Raw genomic sequence first — 19,698 nt, forward strand, 5'->3', positions numbered from 1 at the left:
GAGTTATGTTGGTGCCAATCACTGAGATGGAGATATCAGGATGAGGGTGGTTAGTAGAGGGCGGGAACACCAGTAGGTCAGTTTTTGAGAGGTTCAGTTTGAGGTAGAGAGAGGACATGGTGTTAGAGCTTGACATTCTGGAGGAATCCCGGGAGCATAGAGATGGTACTGGAAACCAAATCTCCTGATGGCCTGTCTAATGGGGGCTGTGTAGATGGAGAAGAGGAGGGGACTGAGCCCTGGGGGACCCCAACAGCAAGGGGAAGAGCAGGGGAGGTAGAGCAAGCAAAGTAGACACTGAAGGAGCGGTCAGATAGGTAGGAGGAGAACCAGGAGAGAGCAGGATCCTTTAGTCCAATGGAACGAAGCGTAGTGAGAAGTTTGTGGTCAACAGTATCGAATGCTGCGGAGAAGGAGGATCAGTAGGGAGTAATCGCCCCTCGATTTGGCAGTCAGTAATTTTAAAACATCTGATTGTTGGTTAAGGCCCATTTAAACACAATGATTATCACTCAAAATCTGTCTTTTGAGCGATATTCGTTGTGTCTAACTGCACTGCACATGCTGAAAGGCAACAATGAACCTTATCGGGGATTCACAGCGGGATACGGCTGATAATATTGTTTCAGCTGTATCCCACTCCCTGAACACAGGCTGGGTATGAAGAACAGAGCGGTCCAGAGCTGAGCGGGAAACAGCCGGATGCAGAAGACAAGCGGCCCCGCTTGTCTTCTGCATCCTCCGCTTGGAGTGCAAGGTGATCGTTCAACGTTTGTGCCAGACAACAGGACGAAAATGTCACTTAGTGTCTCTGGATTGCTCATAGTCATGATTTAGCGCTTATGGAGTGCTGAGTTTTTCCCACAATCACTGACACTTAAAGCATACCTACCGTAACACTATTTCTGGCCATTATACAGTATGACTTGTATCCTGCATTTTTCCCCTCTGCAGGCTGCTCATCTGATTCTCAGTTGCCTCAGAACTGGTGGGAGGAGGCTGCTAGACTGTTTATCATGTAGCACAGTTTACAGCAGTACTGGGCCGTGTAGATGTGTATAAATAACAGCAGATAACTCGCCTAGCTCTACGCACATCCGTGTGAATCTCTGTTTCTATCCCTCCTCTTCGCCTCTACTTTCATAGACTTCACTGACTCATCCTCCTTCTCCACTTCCTTCTGTGCCATTGTGGTTTTTCCATTAACCAAGATAACATCACTTGGCTGCAGGCAGTTGACAGCAACTTGGTAAGAAGGGAGATTCCGAGTGGCCCATGCTTTAGAGGGACTTTTCAGCACAAAAACGTCATTTTTAGGTAAATGAAGTAAATGGCAGTTTTGCTAGTTATTACACTGGCTATCGTGTAAACACAAGCTGTTTAAAAAATTAGAGACCGTTTAAGGAGCGGATTCCTGCTTGTGCGCCACAACAGAGCGGAATGCTGTGTAACGTCTTTGTAAGGCCGACTGCACATGAGCGTAATTCACTTAGTGCCGCCTGCATGAGATAGTCACGCTGCATGCAACGAGTACAAAATAACATCTCGGATTTGCTGTGGCCTGGCGATTGCCATGCACTATCTTGGCGTTTTATAGACGCCATGCTGCGATCTTTATAATGAGCAATATGTGTGATCGGCAGCATGGGAGCCTACGGCAGATTGTGTAAAAGAGCCCTAACATATACCTTTTTGTGTTTTTTTTTTTTTTTTTTTTAATTTTTTTATTTTTTTTTCTAATATTTTAATCCAACGTTGCTTTTAAATTTACCATTTACTCTGCTGATGAAGACACATAATAGGCATAAAGTCACATTTAGACCCAGCGATTATCCGTTTACAGCTCAAGATGGTCACTCAAATGTTGAGCGATCACCTTGCGCTCGGAGCGGAGGATGCAGAAGACAAGTGGGGTGTCTCCGCTCGTCTTCTGCATCCAGCTGTTCTCTGTTGGAGCGCACGGCTGTTATACAGCCGAGCGCTCCGAGCGGGGTATGGAGAACAGAGCTGGACCACTCTGTTCTTCGTATCCAACCTGTCATCAAGGAGCGGGATACAGCTAAAACTATAGTATCAGCTGTATCACGCTGTGAATCCCTGATAAGACTCTTACAGCATTCAACAGATCTGTAGCTTGCTGATGGTTTCCAGACTGAAAATTGAGGCAAAGTAGGTAAAGAAAAACCTATTACAAAGATGTATTTAAAAAATGCAGCATTTTACATTTGGTGCCAAATTGTTCATGTTAATCAAAGAGAGAGCCTTTATAATTACTACTTATATAATAAGTCATTTAATAACGGGAACAGTAAAGAAGGGAGGGGACCATAATACGGGGATATTTCCGTGTGTTTATGCTTCAGTGCACTTCATGTATCCAGACCTTCTCGGTTAGTTTGGATACACTTCTCCTTCTCCTGGTGATGTGGAAGCTTCATATTCTATATCCCTAGTATTTATTTTAGAGTTGGAAGCGTTGGGTCCAATCCTAAGAAAACGATGGCCCGACTCCAGAATATGAGAGTTTCAAGCTTAAAACAACAACGTTTAGAAGCAAAAACCCTCTGATTCACTTGACTCTTCTGCCTTATCAAAGCATTTACGCCCTCAGGATACATTCCTTCAGACACAAGCCCGCTCTCGTCTATTGTGGAAACGGTTGTCTGAAGACTAAGATACTGAAGGCCCGAGATCTACCCGTGGGGCCGGGGTGCAGGCTGGGACATTTCTAGAAACCTCCTGCCAAAACAAGGTGAAAAACCGAGTTAGAATTTTAGCAATGTTCTAAAACGGTATTTTATATTTGATGCGTGATATTATAGAATATTGAACTGGTCTCTGATCATGAACTTTAAACCACTATTGAGTGACTATTTTAGATCAACCTCCTCAGTAGACCCCGACATGTCAAGAAACAGGTGGCTGGGCAGTTGGCTGCATGGTAGTACCCGCCACTGATGGACAATCTGTTCATGTTCCGAAGCTGGCGTAAGCCCTGTAGTAGGAGTGCAGTCTGTTTGCTTTTTAGTAAAGGCCCATTTACACGTAATGATATTCGTTCAAACGACCGAAAATGAGCGATAATTGTTATATGAAAACGCGGACATCGTGCCCTTTTAGTTTGAACGATGATTTTAAGGTCAATTTAAAGTCCAGCCTTCATCTACTAAGAGGTAAATAGACCACATGCTGTTATCTCCACGAGAGTCGGCAGATTACAATGTTATCTGCCGGTATGCTCGAGCAGAAAAATGCAGCTGTGTGCACAGCTCCTCTGGTGATTAATCACACACTGGGCTCTGCAAACAGCTCCTGGAGGCCCCTTTACATTTAAATGAAGATGATAAAGTGTTAAGGCCATTAACCCCTTCCCGCTCCAGGACGGACACTTACGTCCTGCAGCGTCGGGGTATTACGAAGAGAGATCGCATGGGTGTTGGTGTCCTGCGTGTCACGCATGTGGTTTTCATAAGCATAAAATATGTAGTACACAGCAAATTTGCTGATTGGAGTTGGGAAGGAATTTCTTCTCTGACATGGGGAAAATTGGCTTCTATCTTCAGTGTTTTTTTTTTTGTTTTTTTTTCTCCCTTCCTTTGAATCAACATTGGGAGGGGGGGGGGGGGGGCTGTGATAAACACACACTTCAGCACTCATGTACATTTTACTATCTGAATAAAACTGCACACTGTTGTTTATACGGACTATATAAAAATGCCCATCCCATAAGGTATCAATGCGGTGGATGGGCCCTCATGTTTTGATCAAAATGTGCTCTAAGAACCTTCCATTTTATGCAGTTGGTAAAAGCAACATAATAAAATTGCACAATTTCTACATCTGCCTAAAGGCGGCCACAATGGACCAATTATGATGGGATTTTACCAGCAAGCTAATGTTAGTCGCCTGATATTGTTATACTTTGAGCTGGAATTCCGACCATCGCCTTGACACTTCAAAGTCTGAATGGAGTTCCTGAGACATTTGGGAAGTTTTACTGCAATATGTAATTAAGCCGCGTCACAGTTACAACATTACGTAATCAAATAATATTGTTTAAGCAGGCAACGAGTAGACTTAATCATTACCTTGTACGCCCGTTCTTATTCAGTCCGCTATTGGGCAACTGGATGGCATGGTTTAATTACTGCAATAAAAATCAAGAAGTCTGTTTGCTAAATCCCATTACGGCGCGTTGACCTGATGGTAAGAATGATCCCCTGATGAAATGCTGGATTTTGAGTTATTACATAATTGTGCTTAATCACTGAAGTAGCATCTCATCATGGAGGCTGTAAGCTGTGGGACCCATCATGGTCAACTCGATTCTGTCCCAGAACTGAACAGAGTGGGGTACATTACCCGCACTTGTTCTTCAGACTCCCTAATCCCCCACAGTGCGTTGGTAGTGTTAGACTACCAGTGTACTATACCTGCTTTCTGGCTGTAGCTGACCATATAATCCTCACTGGCCAATTATTGGGCGGTGCACAATGTGCTTTAGGTAGTTGGAAAAACTGCTGCAGCCATCTTGGACAACCACAAAAATGGGCCCAGAACCAGCAGATCGGATTGGTGGCAGAGACTAACATCTGCAATTACTATACGCTCAACCCCTCCTGTATTAGGATAGAATTTTGTTTCAAAACTGGAGGATCACTTTTACTGTTCACTCAGAATTCACTAACAAAATCTGTGCAGCGAAAATACTGATTTTTCTACCTTACTGAGAGATCAGGTTACAGTAGTTTTCTATAGAAGTGTATAAAGAAGGGAGGGAAAAACTCGGAGATGTTGCTGGCTTTAGTAAATGATTTACTATCTTGACTCAGTGATGGATTCACAGCTAGACTAAACAGTAAGGCCCCCTGCACACGGGGGGGGGGGGAGGGGGAATTCTACGGCGGGATTTCCCCCATAATTCCCACCCCTGCCTGCATAGGATTGCATTACAAAACACAATTCTATGCAGACGGACACGATTTGTCCGTGTGAAAACAAATCGTGGCATGTTCTGTTTCTGTGCGGGTCTCGCAGAGGCCCGCACAGAAATGTCAGTGGTGACGGGGCCGGCTCTGCTCTGTGCATGCGCTGGTTAGCCGGCGCATAGCAGAAAACTGAAGACACCAGGAGTGGGTGAGCCGCAGGCCTCTGCAGCCGCACAGTTCTGCACCCCGCTGGGAGAATTCTGCAGAATCCGACCCGGCCATTTGCAGCCGGCCTAATGCTGTATAATGTCCTCCCTGCTGCTTCTGTGTGCATGAAAGAACTGTGGAGCAAGATCTCCTCTTCTTCTGACTGTACGGTATATGGGAGATGCCATAGCAGTTAGTCCTTTGCTTTTACTTCCTCCTCCTTCCTCTGTAAACTTGTATGAAGAGCAACTATAATCTGATCTCTCAGTGAGCAGATAAAAATCTATATGGTAGAAAGGAGGGGGATCAGTACAGGAGGCAGGGGAAGAGGAAAGGAGTCTTGTAGGTGAAGAAAGACCTTTTTCTGCAACTATTGATATCTAGAAAGTTGTTTATAATTGGAGGTACACTTTTTTAATGGTTATTAACAGTATTTCTGGACTTTTTGTTATGAAAATGATTGGGAAAAGGAAGCATTCTGAAAAATGTATTTTCACTCGGTTTGTAATTCACATGGGGTAAATACTGGTGCAGGTAACTTACCAGAAACACTATTTCCGAATTGTCTCCATGCCATTCCCCTATTGTATCACATCACCCACACTTTGACTCTTCGACTTATACAGCGTCTTATTTTTGGTCCGGAAGTCGGTCTCTGTAAGCTTTTCTGTTACACACTCAATGTGATTATCATAAGGGTGCATAGATAGACTGACCACTGATTCACACCTAAGATGCTGCATCGTTCAGAGCATCAGAGTGTGAGTCTTGTGGTAGAGCAGGGCAACAGAATGGAGATGATGATGATAATTAATTCTGAAATAAGAACATTACCTGCACTATTATTTACCTCATGTTAAGGCCCATTTACACTAAAAGATGATCGCTCAAACGCCAGTTTGAGTGACAGTTTTGAGCGATCACTTCGCATAAACTCTTAAGTAGCTAACTAGATACTTAAGAGTTTATTTGTGTGTAAATGAAGGCTCTGCTGTATGTAGATGACAGCAGGAGCGCTGTTATCTGCAAACAGCTGCTTTGTTCTTGGAGCTGTCAGGGGTATCCGGCTAAGAATTTTGAGCGGGATACCAGCTGAAAGAATGCTGTCAGCTGGTATCCCGCTGAGAACTCAGCATGCAGGGCTAATGAGGCTCATCACTGACTAAGCTTGCTTAAAGTCAGGGATGAACGAATAGTGCACAATGGGCGCACGTTTACACGCAAAGATTATCGCTCAAAGGATGGCTTTTGAGCAATAATCATTGTCTAAATGGGCGTTTAATTGCAAACGGACCCAGAGATGCTGATCATTTTTCCTGCGTGCTTCTTTAAAGGGCAGCCAGTGAAATGACTAGCTGTCTGTATAATGCATGGACTCTTGTAGAGCACTTCTCCTTTCTAACACGTAGATGTCTGTACGCCTAGATTGTCATGCTGAGACAAGTCGCGAGTATAATCTAAATGACTAGATGACTAGTCACCGATGACTAGATTTCCCGTAGACGCCGGTTAAAGTAATTTGGTAAGAAAAAAACAAATCCAAATAATTTTTTAGGAAATTCTAAGTTAATAGAATGAGGTCCCTTCTTCAGGACCCTCCTTTGTTATCCAGAGTAGAGCACATCAAGGGTCTCTTACTCTGGATAACAATGTTTCTCAACTCCAGTCCTCAAGACCCTTCATCAGGTTACAACTTGAAGATATTCCATAGAGGCACGGACAGTAATTATATAATCTGTGTAATACTAAGGATTTCCTGAAAACCGGATGCAACGTGGGCACTTGAGGGCCAGACTTCAGAAATGGTGCTTTTGAGGACCCGACTCATCTGCGCATTCATCTCCACAGAGCAATTGTTGTTCAGGTAGTCGCTCATAAAAGTCGTTGAAGCAACAGTTGTTAGTTAGCTTTTACATGGTTCGATGGTTGTTTATTAGCTGTTTGCTGAGATATCTCATAGAGGGGATCTCCCTACAAGCTTTTCCACAAGGCATGCAAATATAAACACCAACTTTATACCAGATGAGTTATTTTTTCTCAGCTTATTTTTTAAAAAAATGCAAAATATTAAATGCTGATCATCTAGAAAATTCCCCTCGCGGGGGGGGGGGGGGGGGGTGCAATAGAGGAATTTCACAGTGAAAACAAAACAAGTAAATCATTAACTACCACACAAGGTCAGTTTATTGGAAATCCAAAGTGTTTCTGTAGCGGGGTTTGTTTTTTTTATTCTTCTTTCTCTCCTTTTGAGGGGAATAACTCCATTTGGTTTTCTCATGGCCGACCGTTTTTCGTTTAGCATGATTCTGGAAACCCTGGCTAAAATTTGGCTAACTAGAAGAGTGGGTGAGAGCCATTGAGAGGCGATGTATAATCCAGAAGCCAAACAGATGTACTGCGAGAGTTTATGCTAATGATTATTGAACCCCGTGGGTTTGTCGGCCAGGAGACAAGGGGATGGAGAGAGGGGAATGGTTTGCCCAGGACCCTGGATATGAGGTTAGTCACCTGCCTCCAGAGGGACCTCGCCACCGGGCACATCCGCCAGATATGAGAAGGCATCCCCAGAGAGTTACAACCCCTGAAACAATTGGGCGAGGTACTTGGGGAGTACTTGTGGATTATCAAGGGAACCAAATAGGTCCTGTGAAGTATTTTTTTTTAATGATGTTTTCGACTAGAGTTACCTGATCGCTTCCCTTTGATAGAAAGGTGCTGCAGTGATGCCATCATATTGGTGTATAGGGAGGATATCGCGCTGGGCTGATGGAGGAACCATAGACAAAGGCTTTCAAAGCCAGTGGGTTTTGCAGGGAAGTTGTTATTTTCTGGGGTTCAACTGAAGCTATATACACTATTTGTAACTGTTCCAACCAGAGACGTCCTGGGATGGAGTATTTATCTAGGAGTTGTTGTGGCGCACGGAGTCTACCATGAAGCATGTAATGGTAAATTTAGGCCTCTGTTTCGTCACCATAGGAGGCTATTTTTTGGGAACTTAGAGCAAACACTTGATTGGGGATAACGGGTAGCAGGAGGGGCAAGATTTGACATCGGCGAGAACTTGAATCTGCACCTCCTCTAGATGAGAAAGATGGAATGTTAGTGGTGATGGGTGTTGGATGTCGGAAGTCTTTACATTTTTATCCCAAAAATGGCTTTGAGGTGGATTGGGGAATTAAGAGATGTTTCTATTTCTACCAATAGAGGAGCCCTTAGGCAAGCGGACATGGGGGGGAATTTGTGACAAATGGGCTGCCAAGAAGTATTTTTGCAGATTAGGGACTGATGGGCCTTCGACACTTTTATGGAAGTGCATAACTTTTTGTTTGATGCGGGGTCTCTTGTTCTTCCATATAAAGGTAGATTGCCTGTTGTATTTCCTTTAGGTCAGCAGTGGAAACATGGATGGGGAGACATCTAAAAAGGGTAGAGGAGGCGGGTAGTACTGTCATTTTGATGAAGTTTATACGTCCTACCCAGGAGAGGGTGGGTTGGTCCCATTTTTTTCATATAGGCTTTGATTGAGCTAAATAGTCGGGGGTAATTCCATTTATATAGTGATTCTAAGGAGAGCGAGAGAGAGTTTGATACCTAAGGCTGCATTCACACGAACGTATATCGGCTCGGTTTTCACGCCAAGCCGATATACGTCGTCCTCATCTGTGGGGGGGGGGGGATGGAAGAGCCAGGAGCTGAGCTCCCACCCCCTCTCTGCCTCCTCTCCGCCCCTCTGCACTATTTGCAATGGGGAGAGGCGGGATGGGGGCGGGGCTAAGTGTCGCGAATTAGCCCCGCCCCGCCTCTCCCCATTGCAAATAGTGCAGAGGGGCGGAGAGGAGGCAGAGAGGGGGCGGAAGCTCAGTTCCTGCTCCTGGCTCTTCCATCCTCCCTCCCCCCCCCCCCCCCCCCCACCCCGCACACGAGGGCGACGTATATCTGCTCGGCGTGAAAACTGAGCCGATATACGTTCGTGGGAATGCACCCTAAATGGGTAATGAAGTGTGGGGGTGTCTGAAAACCAAAGTTGAGCTTTATGAGTTTTTGCGTATGTGAGGGTATATTATGGGATAGAGCTTCTGTTTTATCAATATGAATTTGCTCTTTTGAGTGATTCATCGGCCGTTAGTCATTCTGTATAAAGGTCCCTTTACATGGGCAGCCCACTGATTTCATTAGATATTATGTAGTGCTTCATTTGTCCTGTGGTGGTGCTGCAGGGAAATTGAACACTTGTTGCCGGGTCGCTCTGCAAATTACAGTTGATCCCATAGGCAGTTCACTCTGTGATTGGCTTATTGTCGGAGGGATTGTCTTAAGCAGAGAACCTCTTTAATGGGCGACTTTTGGCGGAAATACATTTTTTTCCATCTCTGCCCTCCTCAACTGATTGCCTGTCGCACTCTGGAGTTCTCCTGTGTATTGTAACCACTTCCCTGCAGTGTAACCCCTGTCTGATGCTTATCAGGGACCATCTGATGACTGAGGTTTTTTTTTTAACCTTCTGTTTCACATCAATCCCATGATGCATCAGCACTGCATTAGCTGAGGCTATACCGTTTTTGCCTGCTGGCAGGACAGTTTAATTCTTATTACCTTCTAGATGGGCTACAGCACATTAGTATAAAGTCAGGGATATGATCTGTGATCTCCTCTATTATACCTGTGTGATCATCAGTAAATGAGAGGAGCGTCTGTGTCCCCCTGTAGGCATTTTCTATGGTAGGGATAATGTAACAGCATCATATGAACTAAGAAATTGACTAGAAAATGAATCCATGATCCTAGGTAAATTTGAGCTGGTCAGAATTGAGATCACATGACCATCTGAGGAAAAAGGTTGGGGGTCTCAGACAGAAATAACTAATGAAGGTAGCACTAGCACTTATATATACTAGGAGAGGGGGATGAATGGCTACATAATCAATGAATTTAAAAGGTCATGGTAATCGCCCTTTAATTTTCAAATGCACCTGTCTATGATTATACCTAAATTATTGATAATAGGTTTTAAGACTTACCAAAGTGTTTTCTTGTTTCTTTGCAGGTTGTCATTCCTCAATGGCAGAAATTAAGAAGAAAAGATAAAACATTGTATCTTGGACACCTATTAGGAATGAAGCCATGTGCATCGTTTAAGAAACTCTGCAAAGTCTTTTCTGTCCTTTTTGCTACATTCAGCCTAGTCTACTTGATATACATGATCGTGTTTGTAAAAGTTGCTTTGCCCGATGGTTCTTTCACCTTCACCCTTCTTAGATCAACAGTATTGGAACAGCCAGTATGTAAACGCAATATAACGGAAGATACCATCATCAAAGTCAAGAACAGCAAGACCTTTCTTGTTTCGGCCTACTTGGATTTTCGAAGTGATAAGATTGTCCGGATTTTAGGAATAACCTATCGAGATGAACCAGATTCTTTGGTGTGTGACTTTTGTCTATTTAGCTCTAATAAAACACATTTTGCAGAGCTTCAGGTCCACACTGACCACTTTGGTTACCCTTATGGTACAACAGATCTTCTGTGCTATGTCCAAAATGACAGAGACCCAGAATACGTCTCTCTGTATCGAATGGATGCGCCTGAACCTGTATACCTAAAAATACAAAATACTAATGAACAGGTTAATGCATTGGAGCCTAAATTCCAGTACAAATTTATTATGTGCATTTCGGCAATGTTCGGGGCCTACAGCAATGTCCTCCAGTTCATTCAGTCAATGGAGATGTACCGTCAGTTGGGTGTCGAAAAAGTGATCATTTATCACACCGACTCAAGTCCACATATGAAGAAAATCCTCTCCTATTACATAGACTTGGCGTTTGTAGAACTAATTCCTTGGCCCATTACCTCTTTCATAAATGTTTCCAAAGGCTGGCACTACCCGGATCATCCGGGAGACCTCCATTACTTTGGTCAGACTGCGGCTTTGAATGACTGCATTTATCGCAACATGTACAAGAGTAAATATATAGCTCTTAACGACATCGATGAGCTGATTGTCCCAATCATTCACAAAGACTGGTCAGAAATGTTGGACTATCTTCTCGGTGTTGACCCTGCTTCGAATGTTTTCATCTTCGAAAACCATGTCTTTCCAACTGCTCCTCAAGATAAAACTGACCCCTTATCTCCCAAAGAGTGGCTATCTGTCCCAGGAGTCAACTTCCTCCATCATGTATATCGAGAACCCAACCTTCCCGATGAAATCAATCCGACAAAGATGATCATAAATCCCAGGAGTGTTGTGAAAGTATCAGTTCATGTTCCACTTGAGTTTGCCGGCAATCAATACCAAGTTCCGAGTGATGTTGCTAAACTTTGTCATTACCGAGAACCCAAGCAAAAAGACCTAGACAGGAACTTCCTGATCAAAGACCACATCTTGTCAAAATATGAAACAGACTTGATAGAAAGAGTAAACCGGGTATTAACTGAGGCCAACTACATAAAGAACGTTTCGGCGAGGTGTGACGATCCTCTTACTTGTTGAGAACCAGAACTTTTTACATAGGATGCAGTAACATTTGACAGGACAGTGGCTGAATGGGCTTAATGAATGGCAACCAATTTTTTTTTTTTTAATCCAGAAGTGTAGCTTCTTTTTCCTCACTCTTTGTGGCAGTGCATAACTCAGCAGAGAGCAACAGTAAGCTCAGGAGAAAACTTTGTCTCTTGTTTGCTCTGCTTAGCTTTCTTCGGAGAATACATGGTTGGCCACTAATTGTCAGCATTTATGCTACTTGTGGATGTACCCGAAGTCTACTTTCACTTTGTGTTTTTGTAATCGCTTGATCTGTAGCTCCCCATTCACTGGGCGGAGGTCCTTTTGGCCTTCATTTGCTTGGTATCTGTTGGGGATGCTGGGTTTCTTTTCTGGATGGAATAGTGCAGTGAGACTGTGCTATTACATCCAGATATGTCCTCTGTGAAAACCTATCCCGATATCATGGTAGTTTATGGGTGACGGATGCATTAGGGTGGATTCACTCCACATTTTGGTCTGTGTCCAGAACTTCCATTTGAGGTTTCCTTCGGGACCCTGAAAAATGCCATCCAGATGGAAATGTAGGCTTTACTGTTTTTTTTGGACTTTTTTTGGCCGGGTTTCAATTTGTTCCTGGCATCTGTGCCGGAGGGAATGGTGTAGTCGACTTTGCTATTCTCTCCGGCACAAATGCTGGAAAGGATTGGAGGCCCCTGGTTCAACGGAGACTTTATTGGTCTCCCTTTGACTAGTTCAATGGTTCAGTCTAGATGGAACCTGCAGAGAAAAGGCTGGATGTAGACTGAAACCTGTTGGGAATCCACCATTGACCATATGTCAAAGAGCAGCATCCGTCCCCCATAAGCTGCAATGTAATTCGTTTAACAGATACGGTGTATACCGAATCCCATTATATCCTATGGATGATGTAGCCAGTCCCTCCGTTATATTGTAAGAGACTTTCTCGGCGCATACATTTTAACGGAAACTCTTAACACGATGTGAAGAGTCCAAAGCTTTTCTTCTCCGTTACACTGAAAAGATGAGAATGTATTCTATGCTGTAAGGGTGAACTGTGGATATTGATTATTTAATAACCCATTTCACCAGGGACGAACCTCTTAATGCATTTGCTAAGTGTTGCCTAAGCGAACACAGACAATATGCAGGATATAAAGTCCCCATCTCTGATTTTTTTTTTTTTTTTTAATTCTTAGTCGCATGAAATTGGAAATGACAGGTTTTTTTTTTTTGTTTTTTTTTTTAGTTTTTTGGTTGGCTGATTGATTTGTTTGTTTTTTTTACCAAAGATTCCAACAGTGTGGCGGCATTGAATGAGTTAATAGACTAAGAGCATTTTATTCTTGTCGCGCAATCTACTTAAGTGGGTATAGCAATGAGAACTTGGAGGTAAACTCTCCAGAGAATGTTCTGCTGTAGCTATGTACGTGCCTAAATGTCTGCAGCTTGATGTTTTAACTGTTAAAGCAACCCTCCGGAGCTGGACACAGAAAGATGGCCGCTCCTCTTCTCGGACTACCTGATGCGCATCAGTAGTCTAAGGCACTACCCGTTGCTTTGATTGGCCAGTGCTGCCCACATGAGTAGTGCTGGCCAATCAGAGAAGCATGTAGGATCTTAGACTACCGATTCATAGTAATGCACAGGTAGTCAGTGAAGTTGTGCGGCCATCTTTGTTTGTCCAGGATCGGAGGGTTGATTTTTAACTAGAATAAGGATATCTTATTCTTGCTGAATTATTAGAGGGTGGCATGATGGGCTGTGTGCAAGAAGAGATTTTCTGCCCTGTTCCCCATGCCAACACTTTCTGTATCTGTGCTCCGACAGATTATTGTTATCATAGGACCTTTGAAACAACCAACCAGATCTGTTTCTCTGGCCTCTTTAACATGGGATGACCTGTTGGGATCAGATACCCGACAGGTGGTCCCCACCGGTAATCGTTCCTGCGCTTTCACACAGGAATGATCATTAATGGAGGCAGACCGGCCCTCCCGCCTCCATTCAAAATAAACAGGCAGTCCTTTATAAGTGATACTGCCTGTTTACATGGCCGATCCGTTGTTTTATGCGTGCAGAAACTGAACGACGAACAAGAAGTGAACGAATTCTCATTCATTGTTCAGTCGGGGTGTGCCTTTACACTGAACTATAATTGTTCAGATTCCTGCTGGGTACAAGAATCTGACCAATTTATCGGCCCGTGTAAAAGGATCCTTACCTATTCTGGGGAATTTAATATTTCATTGTTACTGATTTGCTGCAACGCCTGGTATTTCTCTGCCTGAGCACTCAGACAGGAAGTGTTGTCATTGGTACACAGAGAAGTTTCTCCTGCAACCTCGGCCTCTGAAAACCTGACCCAGGAATGATATTTTAATGTGTTTTTAAAGGGGGTATCCCAAAATCTAAAGTTCTCCTGTGGATAGGGAATAATTTTGATTGGTGGGGGACACACACCGCTGAGACCCCCAGCCATCTTGAGAAAAGGGGTCCCATGTTCCCCTCAACTTGTCACTGTTGGGTCACTCCTCCTACCTGCAGTGATGTCGGACAAATCGGACCGCTCATCACGCCTGCACGGCCTTCACTCCATTCATTTTAATGGGGCTGACAGAAATTGCCTAGTGCTAGTACTTGGCTAACTCCGGCAGCCCCATTAAATGTGAATGGAGTGGAGCCGCTCCATTCATTCTCCTCCTCGTTTTGGGGTAAGCAGTAAGCCTGCAGGGAGGAGAATGGGGGACACAGGACCACCCTTTTCAAGATCGGTGGAGGGTCTCAATTATGAGTCTCCCACCAATCATAGTTATCGGCTATCCTGTGCCTAGGGAATAACTTTAGATTTTGGGATCACCCCTTTAAGTCTTTTAATATAAATTTGGAAGAATTAGAACAGAACTGGAATTTATGGGGAAATGTTGAAAATTTGAAAGCTATCTTTATAATGTCAGGGTGGACTGTGAGGTCCGGTCACCTTAAAAGGGTTGCCCCCTGAAATGAAGTGATCACCTATTCACCGGATCGGGCATAACTACCTGATTAGTGGCAGTCTGACTGCTGGAGCCCTCATTGTTTGAGAATGGGGGTTCTGAAGGTCCCTACATGAGTCCAGTGGCAGTCATGCATGCACACTGCCACTCCATCATTTCAGTGGGACGGCTGGAGATGGCGGAGTGCTTGAACTCTACTATCTCCTGCGGTTCTACTGAAAGGATGGAGAGGCAGTGCTTATATGTGACCACCGCTCTAGTCCTTCTTGGATCACCACCAATCAGAAGGTCATCCCTCATCCAGTCGATAGCGGATAACTTTATTTGGTAGGACAATCCCTTTCATGGGAGACGCATAGCTGATCATCATAAGCTGTCAGTGGTGCCACCCTCATGACCCAACATCTGGCTATGACCCCTCAGCCACTGAGACCTCAGGTGTTACCTGATCACTCACTCCACCGTTGGACCGTGAAGATTGAGAAGGCGTATGCATTTTTCCACCCTCAGGCTAGATGCCATTTTAATGCACAGAATAATAAAACTGATGCTATTAAATGTGTCTGACCCCATTTTTCCAGGACCTACATGACAAAAGTATCTCAAATGCACTTTCCAAAACTTATGGTAGGAACACTTGCGTGACAGCTTCTATATATTAAGTGTGGCTCTGAAAACTGTCTCTTGTTGCTACCGTCCGCCTCTATGTATGACAGCAGTAGTATTTAAAGGCGTTGGGGAAGCTGAGATCGATGGAACTGTTTGTGCAGAAGATCCAATTGAAGGGCTGTGTTAGCTATCTAGTGCATTTTACAACTTGCATGATGGCTACGAGGGTATCTTGGTCTTTGGTTGGGGAGAAAAAGGTTAGAAAAGACGTTCCCGTGGCCCAGAACTGGCGCTGCTGTACAACTTGGAGCCTTTCATTGCAGTATATGTACATGGCGAATGGGCATCCTCACATAGTAGAGATATCGCACATCCATTGTATTAAGCTCCACCGGTCTGCCAGTACCAGCTGGTTAGTATGGGACCTCCGTACAGTCCACGGGACTAGATAGATGGACGTTTATAAAGAAATACCACAGACATGTAGAAACCATAAGGGGAAGTATGTCACCAGGGCTGTACTCGACTAGACTCCAGTAAAATCCCCTATTACAGCTGAACTGCTGATCGTGGAGCTGAACCTTCCACCAGTATGCCCAGGCCGGCGCAACATATTTGGAGTAACTTCTGCTTCTGAATGTGATTGTTCTCAGGGAGAGAAACCAAGTCATCTTGTAGATATGATACCTCTTAATGGGTAACAGAAATACATGATGTTACAGCGAGCTTTCAGATCCTCTATTGATCCTTCCTCAGGCTAAAAATGGAGCTGGTTTGGATGGAGCACATATATAATATACAAATGCAGAGAGGACAGCCCTCGTGATTGAAATACAAATGTTCACACACAGAAATTTGAGACTCTTGTGCACTCAAACTTAAAACAGACAAACTGAGCCGAGACATAAATCCTTAATCAGTCCATTGAGCTCAGGAATGTGACAGTTTTATGATGTGTCTTAGATCTCCTTCAACCTACACACCTATTGGATGGCAACATTATTGCAAGTCAAGTTCTAAATTTTTATGAAGTTTAAAAAAAAAAAAAAAGATTGGGAAGAAGACATCCCTCTTGACTATCTTCAGACCTTTCATATTTTCTACTGATGCAAGAATCCTGGGCTAAGATTCACTCCATTCTTGAGGGTATCAAGCATGGCCATGTGATGCTGTGACTTGAAATTGCGCTTCAGTCTGATAACTCTCATCTGCTCTATGTTGTGTCCCTGACCACAAAAATGTTTTGCCACAAGTAATTCAGTCTTTCCATCTCTTAATTGAGTGGTGATGAGATCTCATCCGGGCTCTCAGTTTTTGTCCTGTTTCCCCGATATAAAGCCCCCCCCCAACAGGACATTTACTGCACAGGATCAGGTACAACATCAGACGTGGAACATGTGAATGTCCCGGGATCTTATAGTCCTGCTGTGTGTTGGGGATCCGTATCCTGTCTGCGGTCCATACATGTCAGCAGGTCTTACAGCTCCTTACATTACAGGGATAAGTTCCTTTTTTGTGTGTCAGAGGACAATGCACTCCTGAATATAAGGTTCCTCAAATTTAGAGGTTGCCTGTAACACAGAAGCAGAGGGTCCGGGAATATGGTGGTCAGACGGTCATCCTTGTGTCGGGTATGGTGGAGTGTCTTTGTGGTTTTCCTTAGTACCTCTAACTGTGTATTGTAGGTCACTACTAGAGGCACACGTCCGTTTTTTTTCTTTCTCTTTGTAGGTATTATTGTATCTTGTCGCCATCCTTGTAGTACATCTGAATGGCCATCCAGTGATACTACATTGCCCAGTGGCTGCTGCAGGGAAATGACTGGCCCGCCATTGTTTTCCCAATTAAAGGGGTTATCCCGCGGCAGCAAGTGGGTCTATACACTTCTGTATGGCCATATTAATGCACTTTGTAATGTACATCGTGCATTAATTATGAGCCATACAGAAGTTATCAGAAGTTATTCACTTACCTGTTCCGTTGCTAGCGTCCTCGTCTCCATGGTGCCGTCTAATTTTCAGCGTCTAATCGCCGGATTAGACGCGCTTGCGCAGTCCGGTCTTCTTCTTTTCTGAATTGGGCTGCTCGTGCCGGAGAGCGGCTCCTGGTAGCTCCGCCCCGTCACGTGCCGATTCCAGCCAATCAGGAGGCTGGAATCGGCAATGGACCGCACAGAAGCCCTGCGGTCCACCGAGGGAGAAGATTCCGGCGGCCGTCTTCAGCAGGTAAGTAAGAAGTCACCGGAGCGCGGGGATTCAGGTAAGCACTGTCCGGTTTTCTTTTTTAACCTCTGCATCGGGGTTGTCTCACGCCGAACGGGGGGGGGGCTGTTGAAAAAAAAAAAACCCGTTTCGGCGCGGGACAACCCCTTTAAATACCTGAGGATGTCGTTGTCCCCCGGGGTGTGGGTCGCACACATAGGAAAACAACTGCAGCATGCTCCATTTTTGTTTTCTTGCACAGACCGCTCCAGCGGCTTCCATTAAAGCCAATAGAAGCCTTTTGGCTCCGCAGTACAGACACAGCTGTCACTGCATTCGTGCCGCGGCAAAGCAGGAGCTTAAAAAAAATATTTAAAAAAAGACGTCGCGGCCCACGCTGCCAGCGTCCCCAGCACATCTGCCGTGCAGAAGAAAGAAGATCCGGCCTGCACGGAGGAGAGCAGCGTCCGGACCGGTGAGTATATTGTATTTTCTGGCCTCATGTCTGCGGGCCGGGTGGAATACGCTGCAGGATTCTGCACCGGGAAACCATGCGGGCCCGTGGACATGAGGACTAAGTCCTGAAAGTATGGAGTATCAGATATACACCCTGTAGAGGGGAAAATACAGGATTCAAGTCATATAATGACCAGACATAATGTTATTCCTCATGTACAGACTGCAGTTTATTCTGGAAATTCAGGTACTTTTAAGTTTGAGTTGGAGATCCGATTGTGGGCTGATTATTATCGGTCCTCTCCTGCACTTATCAGCTAATTTATCACCATAGCGAAGATAAATGATCTTGTGGTCATAAAATAGCTGCTGATAAGCTGCAGAGGGAACCCAAGCTGCCACTCCAACCTCAGTGATATCCTACTGAGACTGAGGGCTCATTCACATGGGGGCATGCAATTTCCAAATCCACCGTGTGCGTATGTGTTATATACGAAAGCACTCACTGACTCTCCACTAATTCTCCAACTTCCCGATGTCGTAGAAACATGAAATTTGGCATAAGTATAGATTGTCATAAGTAGGAAAAGCTAATGGGTCCCAACTCGATTAGTCAATTCTAGCGCAAAAGAATTAGCGTAGAAATTTTACGTACGGAATCTAATTCTATCACTTCCCGATGTCATTTTATATAAAGGAAACCTTGCTTGGTTACCTCCACGTGATGTTTTCTGGGTAACGCAAAGAACCATGGGAAATGGTGAACATATTTTTTTCCCTCGGTATCTCTAAAGTAACCACGACTTCATAAGATTTTCCGTGTGAACACCAGATAAACACCAAATTAACTTGGGCAAAGCCGGGTATATCAGCTAGTGTATGCTTCTGATTACACAGATTTGAAAAATATGGACATCACAGAGAGAAACTGCATCAGTGTGAACGGGTCCTTAGACTGCAGTGTCTATATACAGGGATGTGTAGAAGCTGCAGAAGACAAACAGTGCAATTTTTTTAAATTTTTTTTTTAAAAATTTTTTTAAATGAAACCTTATTGCAGAAATGATCGTTGCCCTAAAATACATGCATTTTAGTGGAAGAAACAGCCTGTAGAGAGAAGTATAAATCTGTATGGCGTAAGCACTCCCTCTAGTGGTGGCTGCAGGCAGGGCAGGACCGCCAATTTAGAAAGCCTGAATGATATAGTTGTAGCATTTCGTGTTCTGCAGTCATTAACAGACTTTGTGTTCATGAGTTTCATATGAGGACGCTGCATTCTATAAATTGTGTCTGGTTCATGCACATCGGCCAGCCGGATGAGCGACGTAGTATTCCAGAGCCGAGAGCGTGCGAGTAGTTATACGCCATATTGGTTTATAAAGGCGTAGATCATACCGGAGGACTCCAGTACAGACCTTCCTCTGTGAACCGACCGTACTGATGTGAAAGGTGATCCCTAAAATTATTCTGCAGGCTTTCTGTTATTGCAGTGCTCCTGACAACCGTATGCGCCATTGTGCATGCTTCAGTATAACGTATTTGCGCGGTGAACGAGGTTTAATGAGGCAGATTATTGTGCAGATCGGCGCATAGTACTGTACTTTTTGTGCACACAAGACCTGTTCACATACGTGTGTGACAGCCCCCCGCTGTGATTGAAAAGTCTGTTTATCCTAATGAGGTCTAGATGTGTTCTCTTTTTTTTTTCCCCACGGAATTGCACATTTGCGCCCATATTAAGTGAAACATTGCCCCCCCCCCCCCTGCGGATATGGGTGTTTTTATCTCAAAAC

The 19,698-nt window shown here is 44.3% G+C and overlaps 1 protein-coding gene across 1 annotated transcript in view; it reads left to right on the top strand.

Annotated features, from left to right (window-relative positions):
* LOC136580117 (beta-1,4-galactosyltransferase galt-1-like) overlaps positions 1-15,197 on the top strand; it is a 30,680-nt gene extending 15,483 nt beyond the window's left edge. The window contains exon 2 of the mRNA XM_066580397.1: positions 10,183-15,197. Coding sequence (XP_066436494.1) covers positions 10,252-11,631 — 1,380 coding nt within the window. The 5' untranslated portion in view covers positions 10,183-10,251 and the 3' untranslated portion in view covers positions 11,632-15,197. The remainder of the gene's footprint in view (positions 1-10,182) is intronic.
* The last annotated feature ends 4,501 nt before the right edge of the window (positions 15,198-19,698 follow it).

This window comes from Eleutherodactylus coqui, chromosome 10, assembly GCF_035609145.1.
Source record: "Eleutherodactylus coqui strain aEleCoq1 chromosome 10, aEleCoq1.hap1, whole genome shotgun sequence".
Classification (NCBI taxonomy): domain Eukaryota; kingdom Metazoa; phylum Chordata; class Amphibia; order Anura; family Eleutherodactylidae; genus Eleutherodactylus; species Eleutherodactylus coqui.